Genomic DNA, 18,940 nt, shown 5'->3' on the forward strand with positions numbered 1-18,940 from the left:
TTCTTGAGGTACCATCTGGAAGCGTCAAAGAATTTATTTACCTTTTGCCAAGCAGAAAATGACAATCCCTGAGTAGGGACAAAGTATTATAGATGGTTTGGCCAATGTAATTTTTTTAATAGAGGCAGTATCTCCAAATTTTGATCCCTTTTTTGATTCCCAAACACTTACTGCTCTCAGCACAGGGAGTACCATAGCAATGTGGATATATGTGCTGGTGATGTGACTGTTATGGTGTTTACATCCAATTCCATCAGATGTGTTTCATAACAATGGACACTAAAATGCCAAATACTGTCCCTCTTTCTGCCAAGGTGTATGACTTACTTCCAGTGAAGGAATTCCATGGCTATGTCTATGGTTTAAGCGTACACTTGGAGGAGCCCCTGTGGAATTGTCTGACTGCGGAGCCAATAGTTCGGGATGGGATCACCTATGTTCCAGTAATGGGGGCGAATGAAGAGGACACTTACAGCATCCTAAAGGTATAGCCCCCCTGGCCTGGTTAGGGAGTGGAGTGGGAGAATAATTGAGAATGCTTAAGCCTTCTGTGGCATCATGAAACTTAACAACGGAAGGGTTTGTGCGGCTGAAGGATCTGATACTTCTTTTTATTCAGAGGTATATTCAGTGAGGGTTGTAAGCTTTACTTGTCTTGCTAGATATGCTTCACACTTGGTGTAAAAGGCATCAGTCTCAAAGCTTTCTTACAGGAAGAGGTTTGAGGTTGACTTAGAGTGCGGTTCTAATTGTTGGTAAATGATCCCATGCCATTATAGTTACCTTGAATAAATCAGTATGTCCTTGAGCTGCATTGTAGCCACGACATTTAATTCCAGAGAGAAAACTGTGTATCTACTTTGTGGATAACCCTGATGCCTAGACTGAAATTGGACTGGAACTTGTGTCCTAGAAAAAGAGGGGATATATCCTTTGGTCTCTCTGAGCCACCCAGGCACTCAGACCCAAGGATTGAGGGATCATCTCAAGGTCCAATCCACACACAATAACAACTCCATTTTGAGGCAGTAAAATTCCAATATCAAGTCTGCTATGTAAATCTCAACAGGATTCAGTAATAAAAAAAATGTTTGTTTTTTTCTCCCATAGGAAATGGGTTTAAAGGTTTTCACAAATACCAATGTGAGGAAGCCTTGGTTTTGTGGCCCTAGTAGTTACATGTATGCTGCCCATCCAGAAGCTGGCGTAGGAGTACCTTTAGCCATGGCTGCACCACCCGCGAATGCCATGAGGACAAGCGGTAAAGGAACTCGGTTTTGTTATCGCTCCTGTTCTGAGCAGAGATACTTGAACAAGAGCTGGAGTTGTGAATTGAAACTTGGAAGCAGTACTGAGCTGAGGGGTTTTCGCAGATTTCAGCTTCTGAAATCTGTTGTAGGGTTGTGTAGGTGTACAGACAAGCTTTGATAACTCCACGTGAGAAATCATCAGAACCAGGCAGTGCTCAAAGACTGGCAGAGCAGAGGATATTATCCTGCTGATAAATTCTCTGTTCATTAGGCTTTTACAGTAGACTTCTATTGCTAGATTATTGCCTACATAGTCTCCAATACCATTTTCAGACTGACCTTATCGACTCAGCCAGTCTTATGTACAGTCAAAACCATGAAGTGGGTGACAAATATTTCAGTGATGAGTTGGTAGACTTTGAGAGCTTAGCATGGTGAGACATAGATGGTAGAAGTCCAATCTGAAGTGGACTCTATTATCCTATTTTGAAGGACTATCTCAACTCTTACACTGTAACAACCTGGGCAACAGAATTGGCCCTATCATCCTTCAGTCTCACATAAAAGAAAATTTTTTAGAAATTTTAAGTTATTCTGGCTGGATAGAAGATTCAGAGAATTTTCCTTTGGCATTAGAACCTGTGCTTTTGTATGTGTCCAGTTTGAAAACAATTTCAGCTTCTGACAGAAGTTGCTAAGATGCAGGGTAGATGCCTTTTAATTATTTTAAACTGAAATAAACAGCAGTAAGAAGACTGAAATACCACAATAGAAAAACACAAACAAGCTACCTGCCACTTTTGCCAGGAGCAATGTGATATAGCTCTGATAGCATCTTTCACCTGTCCCTGAGACGTTCTCAGACTCCGGAGATGCCTTTTGCACAGTTAGTATGAATACTGCTTAGCTACTCAATTGTTATCCAAATGCAAAAATTCAATTAGCCAAAGTAAAGATGACAAAAATTAGAATTTCCTTAAGAATTTTTCTTCTTTTTCTGTTTGGATGCATTTCTCTTTCTATTTGTGAAAGCCAAGCAAACCAAGTCCCACCCACCCCATTCCCATTATTGAAAAGTAAAGTAAAATATTCAAACGAATTTAATCCTAAACACAGAATATTTTATTTGGAATAAATTTTGTATGCGAAAACTTTGTTTTAGTCAAAATGTCTCCTTTTACCCTTCCCATATTTCAGCTGCATGTTTTTATTTTGAGCATTTTCAGCCTAGCTCTTGAGGAGGCCATAGCTTTGACAGGAAGTTGGTACTCTAGTCACAATGACCCTACACTTCAACAGAGGGATGTTCCATTGCTGGCTGGCCTGATTAGGATGGAGAAGAGCATCACATGAAGGCTGCTTGCATAGAAGGTCCTAAATAGATTTTTGCTATAAATCCTTTTTTTTTTTTTTTTTAAAGCTGGTAAAGTGCTGGCTTCCAAACTTTGAGTTCTGCTGGAGACCAGCAAAAAATAATGGAAGGCTAGCTCTTTCTGCCAATAAGCCCTGGTCCTGAAACTCCACTGCTGTTGGTACCATAGCTCACTACAGTCACGAGCATCTGCTTCTGATTGACACTTTCTCAGACTGAAGCATGATGATGATATAGGTCTTGCTTGTTTGGAATTATCAATAGTTGATTTGTTTTTCATCTCACCATATTCAGGCGCTCTGGCTGGGAGATTTTCTATGCAGTATGACTCTTCAGAAGTGGTGACAGAGACAGTCCGAAAGTATTTCCCAGAAACCTGGATTTGGAGTTTAGTACCTATAAGGTGAGTACCTTGGACTCGCTCATTCATTTTTACTAAAACTGGGTCTATAAAGTGAAAACATGGATCCCAAAGTGTTTGTCCTTCATTGTTTGCAGAGACCATTTGGCAATCCTCTGAGATGAAATTACTTTCATCCATAGTTAGGTTTGTCCAAAGAATGGACTACCCCATCATTCACACAGCAAATACTCTTCAGTAGGCCAAAAGGGGTACAGGTAGTCACCAAAATGCTGTAAAATTGATCCCTCTATCCTTGCTGTCTGTGCTTTACCAGCTCTGAGGGAAAAGCTGATCTAGAAGTGACCATCCCTGACACCATCACTGAGTGGAAAGCCAATGCATTCTGCACTTCAGCAGACACAGGCTTTGGGCTGTCCCCCACAGTGTCCCTCCGAGCCTTCCAGCCCTTCTTTGTCGAGCTCACCATGCCCTACTCTGTAGTGCGGGGGGAGTCCTTCACGCTGAAAGCCACCGTGTTCAACTACCTGCCTGCCTGCATCAGGGTAAGAAGGTTTAAATTATTCTCTGTAGCTGTGTGCCTTCTTGTGCATCCCTTGCCTTCATCTAGCCTTCTTACCTTATCTCTCAGCAACCCTAGACCTTTTGCCCCTGATATTTTATGTTTTTTCTCCTATATACTCCAAAAGCAGAACCCACAACTCCAGTTCCCCCCTCCTTTGCTACTGAGGAAATAGCTATTGCTATGACTTCCTAGTTCCCTGTCTGTCATGATCCCCTTTTAATTGCACCTCTCTCTACAACTGGCAGGTCAGTGTGGCTCTGGCTCCATCTACTCATTTCCTGGCTACTCTGGTGGAAAAGGAGGAAGAATCTCATTGTCTCTGTGAGAATGTGAGGAAAACTGTGGCTTGGCTGGTGACTCCCAAATCTCTAGGTAAAGATCTCAGGGTGCTGGAAACTGCAGGAAGGGTTTCTTTGTGCTGTTTTCCCCTGTTCAGTACTGGATATTAGAGCAACACATTTTCCTGGTAAACACTTCAGCTGAGTGTGTCTGATTGTCTGATTTGGGGGGCATAGACTGATATTTGAGAGGCAAAGACTGGGGGATTCACAGGGTCCAACTGTGTGTCTGGCATTACATGCAGTACCATCAAGCCTAATAGCCCTTGGACAGCATCTCCTGTGGCCAGAGTTGTTGCTGGCCAGCACAGATGTTCTGTTAGTTCCATTCCTCCCTGAGATTAGATGTGTTCCCCATGGGATCCTCACACATTTTTTTTCCACTGTTGGTGTGGTAGCAGCTGTGGTGTGCATGCAAGGCAGCAACGTGCTGAACAGCAGTGGGGCTGGTCACTCTCAGCACTGTGGTGTCCTAGGTTCTGTAAAACAGTCCCCAAAATAGAGTCACCTTTCAATGACAACACAGCTCGTGTAGAGTGCTTGGCTTTTGTGGGAAAGAAGCAGGGCCCAACTGTGACAGAAATCTCCATCCATGTGCCTGCAAGCTGAAACTCCTGAAAGTATCAGTGAATCCCATTTCCCAGCTCTGCCTGGCAGGGCTGACTGACCCCTGTTTCCTCCAGGGCAGGTGGAGTTCTCAGTGACCACTGAGGCCCTACAGAACCAACCACCCTGCGGGAACTACATTGTGGAGAGCCCTGAGAAAGGGAGGAAGGACACGGTCATCAGACAGCTGCTGGTGGAGGTATGTGGGCTGTGGGAAGGGAGGACTGAGCTTTCCTAGGGGCTTTAGCTTACACAGTGATACAGCTGGATGGGATGCTAGATAATCTCATCTAGCTCCCTTTCTTGTTAAAATTTGGACCAGGTGATCTTTTGAGATCCCTTCTAACCTGGTCTGGTCTATGATTTTATGGGATCACTATGCAGCATGGAAATATCGTTGTTGTACATCATCTTTGTATTTTACAGGGCTACAAAAAGACTTCAGCTTAATAATGTGCCTTCTATCTTCTGGTACAATAAACTTACCCTGTCCTCTACTGTAACAGGACTCCTACTGCAATCCATCCCTCCTTTTAGCTCCCATCTGTCACCTGCTATGTCAATACACTGCCTCTACAGCCTCTCTCCTTCTTTCGACACACCCCCAGTAAATGTGCCAGTCAGCACATGCTGCCTCTCAGCTAATTGAGTGGCCAAGCAAACTGCCTCTTAAGCTGAGTGTTTTGCAATTATGGTTTGGTAACATAGACTGGCACCAGGACAAAGGTGAGGGATTTGATGACTGTAGAAAAATCCCCTTAAAACTACACACGAAAGCATGTTGAAATTTTACAGCTTACCCATTTCCTGTGGCAGGAAGAGTTGCTGATGTGATGTGAAACACAAGGAAATCCTATGTGGCAGTATTGGATAGCCTTTATAGGAAATTGTTAGTTTATTATATACTGAGAGTGGTAATCTGGCAGTTAGGTTCTATGTTCTGAACTTTCTTCTGTATCATAAAACTCCCTAATATTTGCCCACTGTGTACTATCAGTAGTGTCACTAGATACTACAGAGTACTACATCCTCCCTTTCTATGGTTAACATACACAATTTTTTTCCCTAAAACATCTGCAGCATAACAATAAATAGCACTGCAAAGGTCTCTTCAGCACAGCTCTGTAATGCTGCAGTCCCTTTGTCACAAAAATGTTAAGTGTCTCTTACTGTGTGCAATAGTTGCAGGTCATCCATTTGATGGTCCTTCGGTGTACTCCTCTCCTTTTCCTGTCCTTCCTCCACACATAACAACAGTCACTTAGGATCACATTTCTTTTATTTGCTTAAATTATTTCAGAGCTCTGTTTCAGGGAATGTTTATGACTGCTTCTGTTTCTTCCATTCCATCACTTTTCTTTTTACATATCACTCTGTCCTTGTGAGGATTCCTGTCTGTATTTCCTGTCTCACTAATTTCTCACCTCTCTTTTTTTTCTTCATCTCATCCAAGCCTGAAGGAGTTGAGAAGGAAACAACCCAGAATTCTGTGCTCTGTGTAAAAGGTAAAGCCTACTCTTCGCACACTCTCTATTTGTTCCTGTGTGGTTTGATGCGTGGGATGTTGGAGGCCTGCCTCTATCATATTCCTTGTAGTCTGATATTGGGTAGTCAAAACATGCCCCATTGGTAGGGAGTTTGAGACCTAAGATAGCAGAAATTCCTAAAGAATTGACTATCCTACCTAAGCATCAGGGTATGACCTAGGATGGATTTAGCATGGATCTTTGCACCCCTGCTCTCTTTAGTTCTGGCACTGGAGATACAAGTGCTCTTGTTTCCCTGGAGGAAGATGTAGATGCTGTGCCTAAAAGTGGCTGGGAGTGGTTTCATGCAGAGATTGTGTTACAGACAGGGAAATACGAAGTAACTGAAATCAGAGCATTTCTAATAGGAAGAGTTCCTGTTGTTTCACTGAGTCCCCCTCCTGTTCCATTAGCCATTTCTTTGAACTGCACTGAAGCTGTCTGGGTCTTGTTTGTTTCTCAGGAGTGCCTGTGAAAGAGGAGTTTTCCCTGTTGCTACCTGAAAATTTGGTACCTGACTCAGGCAGAGCATATTTCTCAGTGCTGGGTGAGTTAACAGCCAGAAAGAAGAACCAGGTGTTGTTTTGACTCCTTATGTAGATCTCCTACCTCACAACTTTTTCTCATGGTTTCTAGAACAGCTCATTCTTGTCTGTAATCTCTTCTGTCCTGAGAACTTTCCCTTCTGTTTGTGCTATTCCCTTTCCCTTTCTGCAAGCCCTTTTCCTCAGTCTTCTCACAATGCCCTAACCTTTCTCTCATTTCCCGTTTCTTTTTCTCTGCTGTTCTGTTCTCTGTTCTAGGATCTTTATCAATCCAGATTATCTTTTGTTCTTCTCTGATATCTCCTGCATCTGTATTTCAGTAACTTCCTCTGATTCTGATAGCCAGCCCTAAATATTGCTAACATCTCTCTGGTATCTCCTGCTCTTCAGGTGACCTCATGGGCTCTGCCATGCAAAACCTGCACCAGCTCCTCCAGATGCCCTTTGGCTGTGGGGAGCAGAACATGGTCCTGTTTGCACCCAACATCTACGTCCTGGACTATCTGAACAAGACAGGGCAACTGAATGAGGAGATCAAATCCAAGGCCATTGGATACTTAGTGAGCGGTGAGCTGGGATATGGCTTTGGCTTCTTCTTTGACTTTCTTCTAGATCCTGCCTGGGCTGGGTCTGTCAGATGCTGGCCAGATGTTGAAAGAGGTGGTCTTTCAAACACAGATGGTCTCTGCTGTATGCCTGAGGAGGCCCTTTGCCGCTTTTTTCTTTATTATTTTCTGTTGCTTAAGCATTACTGTACCTGATCATTGCAAGCACTTTTCTCATGCGGTAGCAATGCAGTGCAGAGTTGTCACTGCTACAGTGACTCATTCATTGTCATTTAGAGGTTCTGCCACCCTTCTGAAGAAAGGCAGGTGCTGCTTTTCCTCATGCACAAGCAATGCATTGAGGTGGGGATGTACCAGCACTTCATATTGGTTAGCATAGGACCGACCTATGCCTCTTTCATTTGTTTTTGCTGATGGAGCTATTTTTCTATTTCCCCATCCCTCAGCAGACTCTGTCTTGCATCTGAATCTTTTTTCTTGCATCTGATTCTTGCCTTATCTTTCCATTGCAGGTTATCAGAGGCAGCTGAACTACAAGCACCAAGATGGCTCTTACAGTACCTTTGGACAACGTTATGGCCAACCAGGGAATACCTGGTGAGATTTCAATGCTACCTATCCCTCTCCAATATGCTCCTCTTTCTCACCCACACATTTATAGTAAATACTGGCTGACAGTAAATAGGAAATGCTGTTGTAGACCAGCAGGTTTCCAGAGGTGGTGTGGTCCCTATGCTGCCTCCTGAATAAATAGGCTACATCAACCAGCTATATGGCTGAAGTGCTTCCTCCCACCAGTGGCTCTGAGGGCCATTACAGACTAAAAGGAAACAGAGGTAAATTGAGGAAGAAGGGAGTGGGGATTTGACACCCTGACTGAAGAAGGTTGAAGAGTTGCAGTGACAGCTCTTCTAGACTAGCATCTGCTGAGAAGTCTGCTGGAAAAGATGGTTCTATATGGAAACACACGAGGAAACACAAGAGAAAAGGTTGAGAATCCAAGAGCAGTGCTGAATGTTTTCTTTCAAGTGTTTGTATGCTACTAAGCAAAGACAGGCTGAAGGAGCACGTGTTGTCATGTTGACTTATTAAAAAGTTTTGACTTGCCCCTGTATATCATTGTCACATGCTTTCAATTTTATGTAGGAATAATAATGGAAGAATTCATCACCCTCAGTTTGCTTTTAGTTTCTGAAATGGTAATTGGCTTTTGACAGCATGTTGGCTTCTTACCTCATGCCTGCTACTTTTCCAAAACTGCTTGCAACAACTTAACAAAAACTCTTCTAACATGTTCTGATTTACTTTGAAATTATAGGGGAGTTCTGGGAAACCCATGGAGCATGGATTGACAGTTTAAGAGTTCTACCAGCAGACCATGAGCTTTTGGGATTTTAATTATTTTTCCTTGTAATTTTGAGTACTTCTGTTATGCATATTTAGCTAATCGGTGTGCAATTTCCTATGTTTTTCAAAGAGTTTTTTCATAAGACAGATCAACAATCATTGTTCTTCAAACTGTAGCCTTAACACAAAGAGATTCATTGTTCTTCAAACTGTAGCCTTAACACAAAGAGATCACAGGGTTTTTTTGAACCAAGTGAGAGACAAAAATGAGAGACAAAAATCAAAGTGGAAAGCAGTTTTTTTGACAGAATTTTTTGAGGTGAGGATACAATATACATAAGGTCTGACTAAGTGGCCCAGAGTTCCCCAGGCCTTCTTGCCTGTTTACAGATCAGTGAAGTGCACATGGGTCCTGTCAATTGAAATGGGCAATAGGCCTGCTCAGGCCCTTTCTTTTTCTCCCTTTCAGGCTCACAGCCTTTGTCCTCAAGTCCTTTGCCCAGGCCCGGCATCACATCTTCATAGAGGAGAAGCACATCCAGGATGCTTTGCACTGGCTGGCCTACAAACAGAAGGAGAACGGCTGTTTCCAGAGTTCTGGGACACTCCTGAACAATGCTATGAAGGTAACAAGTCTGCCTGGTTGTTTCTTTGTGAGGCCATAAGTCAGATGGGGCTAGCTGAGTTTCTTCAGCACATAGGGAGATGACATATTCCATGCCAATGGCAAACACTGGTGAGGGAGCCACGGACCATTCTGTACTTATTGGTGATACCTTCACAACAAGTGAAAGAGGAAGAAGGCAAGCTAAAGGTCTGCAATGCAGAATAGTGCATTGCTCCCACTAGAGTGGCAGAAAAGACTGAAGATATGAAGCAGGATGGGGTCAGCATCTATTGTGTTTTCCTGCAGGGTGGAGTGGACAACGAGGTGACGCTGACAGCCTACATCACAATCGCGTTGCTGGAGATCCCTCTGCCTGTGACTGTATGTTTCTGCATCCTAACTCGAGCCAGTTGTACAGTGTCAGTCTATGGCAACACAGTATTGACCAAAATTTGTTCCAGACTGGAAAAATGAATTAGCTGTTGAGCCCTGTGATAGAAGAACTGCCATTTTTGTGGTATCTGGGAGACATTGTACCATACTTGTTGCTAGACCTCCTTCTGGCAATCCCCATCTGAAAGTTCAGAAGGGTGGTGTGCTTTTAGAAAGGCAAAAGCCTCATTTCTCCTCACCCTTCTAATCACTGGCTATCTCTTCCCAGTACTCAGTGGTGCGGAATGCTCTGTTCTGCCTGGAAACAGCAGCAAATCAGAAAGAAAACCATGTGTACACCAAGGCACTACTGGCATATGCCTTTGCCCTGGCAGGGAATAGGGAGAAGCGGAAGGCATTGCTTGACTCACTTGAAACGGAAGCCGTGAGAAAGGGTGAGTGCTCCTGGTGGGATGTGGCTTTCCCCAGCCTTGCACCTTCCCTTGCTGGAATGGCTTTTGTTGGTGGGGCAGTGGCTGCAGGCACTGGCCTCTGTGGGTAGGGAAAGGTGGAAGGAGAGGAAAGACTTGTGCAAAGGGATTACTTTTCTGGGAAGTCCCTCTCAGGGCCCACTCCTTCTCTGCTCTGAGAGCTCAGCAGGAAGCCCCAGGCAACATCCCCTCAGTGCTGAGCCCTTGCGTGGCTCTGCTCCCACCTCTCCTCAGCCCACTGTTCTCTCCACACCAGGCACTGCTTAGCACAGACTTGGCAATGCTCAGGGACATTCCTGCCTTCCAGGGCACAGGCTCAACATGGAGCAAAGGTGACCTTGCACAGCACAAGGCATGTCAGTCAGAGAAGAGATGGGTGTGCTGAGAGAGAAAATGAGCATACAGGGCATTTTGAAGGCCACAGCACAAGTTCTGAGTTGTCAGGGAAAATCCTGTAATCACTTGGAGCTAATCTGTCCATGTCAGGCTGGACAGAGGGTTTGGCCAAGTGATGGGTAGTGGAACTGTGAAGGGAGCATCCCCCACACCTTTTGCCTTCTCCACCTGCAGGTGGCTGGTAAGCCCTGGTCCCATTCTTTGGGCCATTTGGCCTCACAGAGTTTGGCACTGCCACACCCTGGCATCTCTACTCACAGAGGGAAGGAGGGGCATCCTCCTGAGGTCTCTGGTTCCCTGCAGTGCCCAAGTCCATCAATGTCCATGTGAAAGTGGTGTCTAGGCCTGAGGCTCAGCAGTCTCATACTCACTGTAAACCTGCAAGATGTGTAAACCTGACCCTTCCCAATTCACCCTGCATGACAGACACCTCCTGGAGCAGCAGCAGGTCGAGAAGTGCCTTGCAGTATTTCATGTTAGCAATTGCTTGTTGTCTCTCTGGTGTCTCCTGTGCAGATGGGTCTGTCCACTGGCAGCGGCCTGGGAAGGAGCCCGAGGCTGATCTCCCGTACGCTCGTTCCCGAGCTCCCTCTGCGGAAGTGGAGATGACGGCCTACGTGCTCCTGGCTCACCTCACCTCGCAGCCAGCCCCTGCCCAGGAGGAGCTGTCCTTTGCATCCCTGATTGCAAAGTGGATCAGCAGTCAGCAGAACCCCAATGGGGGCTTCTCCTCCACCCAGGTGAGCTGCTTCTCTCTGGCCACCTCACACATGGAGGTCAGAAGATGGGACATGCCAGGGAGCCAGGTGGGAGCGCAGGAAGTTTTGTCAGGAAGGTGGGAACTGGAGCCCTGCAATAGATCCTGCAGTACCCACCATGGCTGCCAAGTTCTCAAGAGGCTATAGACAAATGTGTCAAGTAGTGCCCCTGGGGAATGGAAATGTGTGAAGCTGCTCCTTCCCTCTGTCTTTTCTTCTTTACACTGCAGAACGGGAAGGATGGAGGGGAGGGTGCCAGCTGACAGAAAGGGCAGCCTGTGGAAGGACAGGCTGTGGAGAGGCTAATTGCATTCCCTGCAATGTGCTGGGACTCATCTCTTTCAGGACACAGTGGTGGCTCTCCAAGCCTTGTCCCTGTATGGAGCCGCCACCTATGCCAAGAGCGGGGCAGCTTCCAAAGTGGCCCTGCGATCTGGAGGGGATTTCCAGCAAGACTTCCAGGTGGATCCCAGCAACCGGCTGCTGCTGCAGCGTGTATCCCTTCCCCAGGTGCCAGGGGAGTACAGCGTGGAGGTGTCTGGTGAAGGATGTGTCTACCTGCAGGTGAGGGTGATGGGAACAGCTGGCATCTGGGAGGGGAGTCCCTGGACAGGCAGGACCAGGGAGAAGACAGGATCATAGAGTCATCCAGGTTGGAAAAGACCCTGAGATGACTGAGTCCTTGCATGGAGGTGGAGGAGAGTAAAGAACAGGAGAGAGGGGAGAAGTGGGAGGCTGTGGGTAAAGGGAAGAGGTAAAAAACAGTAGGGGAATGTGGAAGAGAGAGTGGGAGAGAAGGAGGGAAGGCTCTGCAGTGTGGAGGAGCTGTGAGAAGTGGGGTCCCCTCTCTCCCACGTTGAGCAGGCACACCCACGCTCACACAGAGCTGCTGGCTGTCCCCTAGACAAGCCTGAGGTACAACGTGCAGCCCACGCAGGAGGAGGCGCCCTTCATGCTCCATGTGCACACAATCCCAGAGGCGTGTGAGGACTCCAAGGCTCACAAGGTCTTTGACATTGGCATCAATGTCAGGTGAGTCTGCGTTTTGTTCTGAGCTTTCCTGTCGAGCCATGAGAGCTGGGAGAGGTTTGGTTGTCCCCATGGTGAGGCGGTCTGGAACCCCTGGGAGTGCAGCACATTGCTGGGAAGGTGGGCAGGAGGCAGTTGTTGTGTGAGGAGAGGCTCTGGATGAAGGACTTGTCCTGCTAGCCTAGGGCTGGGCAAGTGCGTGGCTGTGGAGATGACTAGGAGAACCTGGCACAGCTGGAGAAGGAGGTGCTGCTGCCTGGACTTAGTGGGGTGCCATGTGTTATGGGAATGCTGGAAGTGTGCCTGGCTTTTGAGAAGATGTGCACTGCATCTTTGTTGCTTGGTTCCTCAGTTACACAGGGGAGCGCAATGTCTCCAACATGGTGATTGTTGATGTGAAGATGCTGTCAGGATTTGTCCCGTTGAAGTCCTCAGTGAGGAAGGTAGGGTGCTGTTTGTCATGCAACATTGAGTCACAGGGTCATTAAGGTTGGAAAAAATCTCCATGTGCAACCTTGCACCAAATACCACCATACCCACTTATTACCATATCACAAAGTGCTTCGTCTACTCTTTATTTTAAACTTTTCCAGGGGTAATGACTTCTCCACTTTCCCACAAGGCCTGTTCCAATGCTTAATCACTCTTTCAGTGAAGTAATTTCTCCTAATATTCAATGTGAATCTCCCCTGCTGCAACTTGAGGACGTTTCCTCTCGTTCTATTACTATTTGCTTGAGAGGATAGACTGTCCCTCTTCTCGCTGCAATCTCTGTTTAGGGCATTGTAGAGAGCAATAAGGTTCCCCTGAGTCTCCTTTTCTTCAGACTAAACAATCTTAGTACCCTCAGCTGCTCCTCATAAGACTTACATTCCAGTCCCTTTTCCAGGATCATAGTCTTTCTTTGGAGTTGCTCCGAGGCCTGAAGTGAGGGGTATAAAACTGAGTGCAGAATTCAATGTGCCAGTTGCTGAATAAAAAGAGAAAACATCTACTTTCTTATATTCAAGACACCTTTCAAATGTTTGTAGCAAGCAGCAGAGCTTCAGCTTTACATTTGACATGTACCATGTTCTCTTTTACATGGCTTAAGGCTAGCACAAGGCAAGATGATACGATCAGTCTAAGAAAAAATAGAATAAGTAATTTTTTCTTTAGACTGATGATGGGAACTTTTATTTTTACTGTGTTCCAACAACTCCCCATAAACATTGTCTGTGCATAGTACATTCAAAAATAGCTCTGTTTGCCTTTTCCCTTTGCTGATCTAAAAACATAACTTTGTGATTCTTTAGGTGTTTGAGATGCTGATTAGGGGCATTAACTGGAAAATAAAGGCTATAATAATATGATGCAGAACTAGCATGCCAGAAGGAACATATTTTCATTTAGTTGTTCTATTGCTGTGCTTGATCCAGGGCTAAGGCCCTTCTGGAGCCAGGTTGTACTTTCTCAGCCAGCCTGGTGAAGGGGAGGCCTGGAGACCATGATACTTATGTGGCACACCCAGGAGGCAATTCTGTGCTGCTGACTTAGTTCCCAAAGTACTGCAGTATTTCATCCAGAGTACATCCCATCCATAGGGCTGTGCAGGGGGCACAGGGAGACCACCATCAATGCAGTAACATCTTGGTCTTCTTTCTTCAGCTGGAAGGCCACCCTGTAATTAAGCGCACAGAGCTGAATACCAATCATGTTCTACTATACCTGGAAAAGGTGAGAATGGGGTAGAAACACAGGCAGTGGGACATTTGGTTGCATAGAGAAAAAAATCTGGGACTCAAAACTACCACCATGGCTCTGCTAAGAATGGGACTGAATATTTTACTGTCCTTTTCTGACTACCAACTCTAAGTTTTTAGATTAACGCTACTTTTCTCCCAGCCCTCAGGAGGCATTCCCTACACCCTGTGCACAGATCAGGCCCTGATTTCCCCACCAGCGGAGCCTCCCCGAGGGTGGGGAAGGGTCCCAGGGTTTGCCCCTGCCCCTCAGCCAGCCCTACAGCCCTACAGTGTCCCCCCAGAGCATGGGTGGCCGGGGACAGCGCAGGAGCCCAGGGGCAGTGCCGAGGCACAGGGGAGCCCCTGCAGTGCAGAGCCCCCCTGAGCCTCTGCTGCTTCCCTTCCCCAGCTGGGCAGGGAGACCCTCAGCTTCTCCTTCACGGTGGAGCGGGACATCCCCGTGCGGGGCCTGAAGCCAGCCCAGGTGAAGGTCTATGACTACTACGAGACAGGTGAGTGCCGGGAGTGCCCGTGGGAGTGAGGGTGGCCAGTGGGACACGTGCATGGGCACGGGAGCTGTGGGGACACACAGCTGTCCCCAGCCTGGCACTGCCACCCCAGCCCTGCCCTGAGCTCTGGCAGTGCAGAGGGGCAGAGCTGTGGATGCTGGGGGTCCCATGTTCATCTCTGGCCCTGGACTGTGGCCATGCCTGTGCTTCAGGCTGAGCTGCTGCTCCTTGTGCCTCTGCTGCGCTGGCTGCTGTGCCAGAGTGGCAGTGACAGAGCTGTTTGTCCCCACTTCAGCCCAGTGTGCTGGGAGGAGGTGTCTGAGCAGCCCTTGGGTACACTGGGGTGGAGACCTGCTGGAGCTGCCTGTGCAGGTGGCTCTGCTTTGCTGCCACTGCCCCAGACAGGGCTTGGACTGGGGCTGCCCCCACCCCAACTGGGACCTCTGGGGGAAACTGGGGATGGTGGCACCAGCCTGCTCTGGGGGCCTGGGGAAAGCATCTCTGACACCCCTTCCTCTGCCAGCAGTGCCAGGGGTCATGACAGCTCACTCTCTCCCTTCCCTTCTCTTTTCCAGATGAGTTTGCCACACAGGAGTACAGTGCTCCCTGCACCACAGGTAGGTGCACAGGAACAATGAGATACTCCATCAGGGACTGTTGCAAATCATCTTAAACTAGAGTCTTTGTAGACCTTGTGTTTCCTTGCCCTGTGTCTACCCTGAGCATTTTCTTCACTGTGCCTACTGCATTTCCCATTTCAGTACAGAGACCAAAAGCAATGCTGCCACCTGACTTCCACTGTAAGATCAGATACAGCTTTCATTTTCCTTCCCTGAGTATAGTAATCTCAGCGTTACTGCCTTTGTTTGTACAGTGGCAATTGTCTTTTCCTCTGTGTTAGTGTCACTTCATGCCAATAAGATTCCGGTCTCCCCTGAGATGGAGTATCACACTCAGCCTTTTGTGTCTCTGCCCTTTTTAGGGCCATATCTGCTATGCTGCAGACACTGAAAGGTGCTGAGGAATTGTCTCCCAAATACCTGGTGAAATGTTGATGTTATTCACATCTCTTTAACAAGGACCTTTCAAACTCTTCCCTGGATTAGTTTTGCTTTCCCATGGGAAATGCATTTGCTGAGAGAGAATGCGTGCTTGGATCCATGGGAAATGCAGTTGCTGAGAGAGAATGTGTGCTTGGATAGTTCATGTATCTCCAGGATGAATCTGCCTCCCCTCTCTGTAGCACAGATACTTTGAATGTGTCCAGTCATTCCCATTCTGTTACTATCTGCATCTGGGCATCTTTAGGTGAAGCAGTTTCTCATAGTTTAATAGCACTTGAACTCACAGAGCCACCAGAACACAGATGTCCAGGGTTCTGGATACCACTCACCAGAATATTTATCTCACTTTGTCCTTTTCCCACCTCCAGTCATGACTGAACAAGGAAATTCCTGAAGAATGCATCTCTTTGGAGCCTTGCTGTATCAGCTCATGTGCCTCTGCCCCAAGAAGATCTTGTTAAGGGAAGGTTATTGAAATGTTAGAGCGGGACACCTCAAAAGCAAAAAGGAAACAACACTATAAATAAATTAATTCTTGATCTCATTAGATGTCTCTGGCCTTGTTTTCTGTTACTGTTACATTTGTCTCTCTTCCTATCCATGTCATGGCCTGAGATTTCAATCCAGAGCCATTCATGGAACTCCTCAGGAATACCAGAAGGCAGACAGCTTTCAGCCATTGGGAGATTTTTCTTAGATCTAAGATCTTTCTTAGATCTTTCCAGTTCTCTAAGGAGAGACGACACTGCATTATGCACTGGAAGTTTGTCTCTCTGCCCCTACAGAGAGTGTTTTCTGCAAGGTGATCCTTGGACATAAATATCTGATCACACATTGCCTTTGATTGCACTTGTGAAATCACTGCTGTGAGATGCAAGGACACTGTGAACCTGTCCAATTTGATCTTTTGCAGCAGCCCAGCTAGAAGTGAAGACCTCTGGGCCTTCCCATTCTAGCAGCGTCTGCTTGTTTCTAAACAGCTGAAGTGAAGAGAGGGACTAGGACTGACCTTAACAGTGTCATTCAGAATTTTTTAGGTTGGAGAAGGCTCCAAGGTCAACTCCTACCATTAACCCAGCATTACTCAGTCCACTGCTAAACCACATAGGGCTACATCAGGCTGTTGTGACCCAAGTGTAGGACCCAGCACTTGGCCTCCCACCTTTGGCCTTGACCCATGGATCCAGACTGTCCAGATCCCTCTGCATTGCCCTCCTGCCCTCCAGCACCTCAACATTCCCACCCAGCTTGGTGTTTCCTTCAAACTTACTGAGGGTGCACTCAATCCCCTCAGGTCATTGATAATTAAGCATGACAGGCCCCAACACTGAGTCCTGAGAGACCCCACTAGTGACCAGCTGGATGTAATTCCATTCACCACCTCTCCCCAGGCCTGGCTATACAGACAATTTTTTATCCAGCAAAGAGTGCACCTTTACAAGCAACGGGAAGTCAATTTCTCCAGGAGAATGCTGTGAGAAATTGGGTCGAAGGCTTCACTGAAGTCTGGGTAAACTACATCCGTGGCCTTTTCCTTACCCATTGAGTGGGTCACCTTGTCATAGAAGGAGATTAGGCTGGTCAAGCAGGACCTGCCTTTCCTAAACCTGTGCTAGCTGGAACTGATCACCTGGTTCTCCTGTATGTGACACATGATGGCAGTCAAGATAATCTTAGGCAAAATTTCAACCGAGAACCACATTATGATTGAAAGCCCCTTGCATTTTTCATAAGAACTTTATCCTCTGGGTTTTCTGAGTAATTTTTAATGCTTTTTTTTTTCCTCCACAACTAGGCTTACAATGCTTCAGCAGATTTCAGTGGGGAGGACCTGGATTCACATCTCATAATTTGGGTTAAACATTTTTCATGTAAATTTTCCAAATGGTTATGTTTTCTCTGGTCTAGATGTTTCACAGGGATGCAGAAGCAGTCAGCCTCAGTTCAAGAGATCATATGGCACCATGTGTGTTTTACTCACATGTTTCTACGTGCAGAGGTGCCTTTCACCCTGCCAATGTAAGCTTAAGAAAACACACCTATAGCAATTTTAAATGCATTTAAATGCAATTTAGCTGTATTAGAAATTTTGCTCAGCTGTCACTGAAGCTGGTTCATTCCATAGATTCCTCTGAATATGAGGTGTCAAAAGGCCTTGAGTGGAGTGTATAAACCCCAAACATCACAGAGACAAAGTGACAATATTAATATCTAGCAAAATAGTTGAAGAATTTTATTTGTTCTCAATGACACTGTACAGGCATGCTAAACCAAAAATCAGATGGAACAGCCAATTATGCATACTTTTGATGCACAACATGCCATAATACCTAACAAGAAGCATTTCAGGAGAATAAACAGTCACATAAGATTTTTTTGCATTCAGAAGTTAAAACCACAAATTCTTGAGACAAAATGGAGAAAGGGGGCTTATTCCTGGAGGCGTCTAAGAGACCTATAGACAGTTTCATCACAGCAACTACATGATTTAAATGAATGTACCATTTAAACTAGACTTAGGCAGGTGGGTTAGTGGCAAATGCCATTAGCTTCTCCTTGGGAATCTGCCAGAAGTAGCAGACATGAGATAACAAAAACTTCCACAGGAATGCTCAAGCTTCAACTGCAGAGCAGACCACTTTTAGCAGCCGAAGGCATAACGCATGCACACATCCCTCCTGTCCCCCAGCCTTCCAATCATTAAAGAGGGCAGACTCTGTCTTCTCCCACTCTTCTACAAACAAGAAACAATCCCAGGAGGGGTGCCTACAGGGAAGATCACAGAGGCTGAATTTTATGTAACAATAGTTGATCTTCCAGGCTGCTTAACGGTGGGAGGCATGGATGGGCCTCTGCAGAGACCAATTTAATCGAGGTTATGGTTTGTAAGCCAAGGGAGAAAAATTGTTCCCAAGAGCTACCTATCCTTCTCCATTGATTAGATTGCATTTCAGATGATAAGTTCAGAGAACATAACACAGAGACAGATACATTAGAAAGGCTGACCCCCCCACTTAGATCATTCTGTCCTCTTTTTCTTTCCTCACTTGTTAGCCTTATTTCCCTGCATACAGACATTGTTAGATGGGTTACTATTTAACCTAAGAAGCCAAGAAGTTTAAAGCTGTGACTGAAAGATGAGCAGGAAAAATCAGAATTTGGAACAAACTGTTCAAAAATCATTGGTGAGTACAGTTAATTTATTTGTAAAGTTCATGTTCCATTCCATGCAGGCATTATTAATATGTCATGCTGTGGTGGTGGTGGTGGCGGCGAGGCAGGCGGGTTCCAGCATCTGGGAGTGTTCTTCAGTCATTTCCTTGGTCTACTTTCTCTGCAAGGATAAAAGAAGATGGGAGAGAAACGAGTCAGAGAGATATGTGCATCTGCTTTCTAAGGCTGAGAGGCACAGGGAGCAAGATGTGGATGTGGGAGCCAGATTGTGCGGGAAACACAGTACAGGAGAGAGTTGCTGTTTTACCAGGGTGGAGGGTCATCCACAGCACTCACTACT

The 18,940-nt window shown here is 46.2% G+C and overlaps 2 protein-coding genes across 5 annotated transcripts in view; one reads left to right on the forward strand and one right to left on the reverse strand.

Moving 5' to 3' along the window:
• The window catches only part of LOC116992090 (alpha-2-macroglobulin-like), a 29,518-nt gene extending 13,548 nt beyond the window's left edge, over nt 1–15,970 (forward strand). The window contains exons 16-36 of the mRNA XM_033051291.1: nt 315–485; nt 1,111–1,261; nt 2,917–3,025; nt 3,300–3,528; nt 3,794–3,920; nt 4,570–4,691; nt 5,946–5,997; nt 6,482–6,565; nt 6,954–7,130; nt 7,642–7,726; nt 8,946–9,102; nt 9,390–9,464; nt 9,745–9,910; nt 10,859–11,082; nt 11,446–11,664; nt 12,005–12,132; nt 12,482–12,572; nt 13,777–13,845; nt 14,263–14,365; nt 14,938–14,979; nt 15,795–15,970. Coding sequence (XP_032907182.1) covers nt 315–485; nt 1,111–1,261; nt 2,917–3,025; nt 3,300–3,528; nt 3,794–3,920; nt 4,570–4,691; nt 5,946–5,997; nt 6,482–6,565; nt 6,954–7,130; nt 7,642–7,726; nt 8,946–9,102; nt 9,390–9,464; nt 9,745–9,910; nt 10,859–11,082; nt 11,446–11,664; nt 12,005–12,132; nt 12,482–12,572; nt 13,777–13,845; nt 14,263–14,365; nt 14,938–14,979; nt 15,795–15,820 — 2,607 coding nt within the window. The 3' untranslated portion in view covers nt 15,821–15,970. The remainder of the gene's footprint in view (nt 1–314; nt 486–1,110; nt 1,262–2,916; nt 3,026–3,299; nt 3,529–3,793; nt 3,921–4,569; nt 4,692–5,945; nt 5,998–6,481; nt 6,566–6,953; nt 7,131–7,641; nt 7,727–8,945; nt 9,103–9,389; nt 9,465–9,744; nt 9,911–10,858; nt 11,083–11,445; nt 11,665–12,004; nt 12,133–12,481; nt 12,573–13,776; nt 13,846–14,262; nt 14,366–14,937; nt 14,980–15,794) is intronic.
• A 1,666-nt stretch (nt 15,971–17,636) lies between these two features.
• Nucleotides 17,637–18,940, reverse strand: part of LOC117011519 (alpha-2-macroglobulin-like) — a 37,587-nt gene continuing 36,283 nt past the window's right edge. For all 4 annotated transcript variants that reach the window (XM_033086962.2, XM_033086957.2, XM_033086951.2 and 1 more), the window contains exon 36: nt 17,637–18,760. In XM_033086962.2, the coding sequence (XP_032942853.1) occupies nt 18,735–18,760 (26 nt within the window). In that variant the 3' untranslated portion in view covers nt 17,637–18,734. The remainder of the gene's footprint in view (nt 18,761–18,940) is intronic.

Source organism: Catharus ustulatus, chromosome 2 (assembly GCF_009819885.2).
Source record: "Catharus ustulatus isolate bCatUst1 chromosome 2, bCatUst1.pri.v2, whole genome shotgun sequence".
Lineage (NCBI taxonomy): Eukaryota > Metazoa > Chordata > Aves > Passeriformes > Turdidae > Catharus > Catharus ustulatus.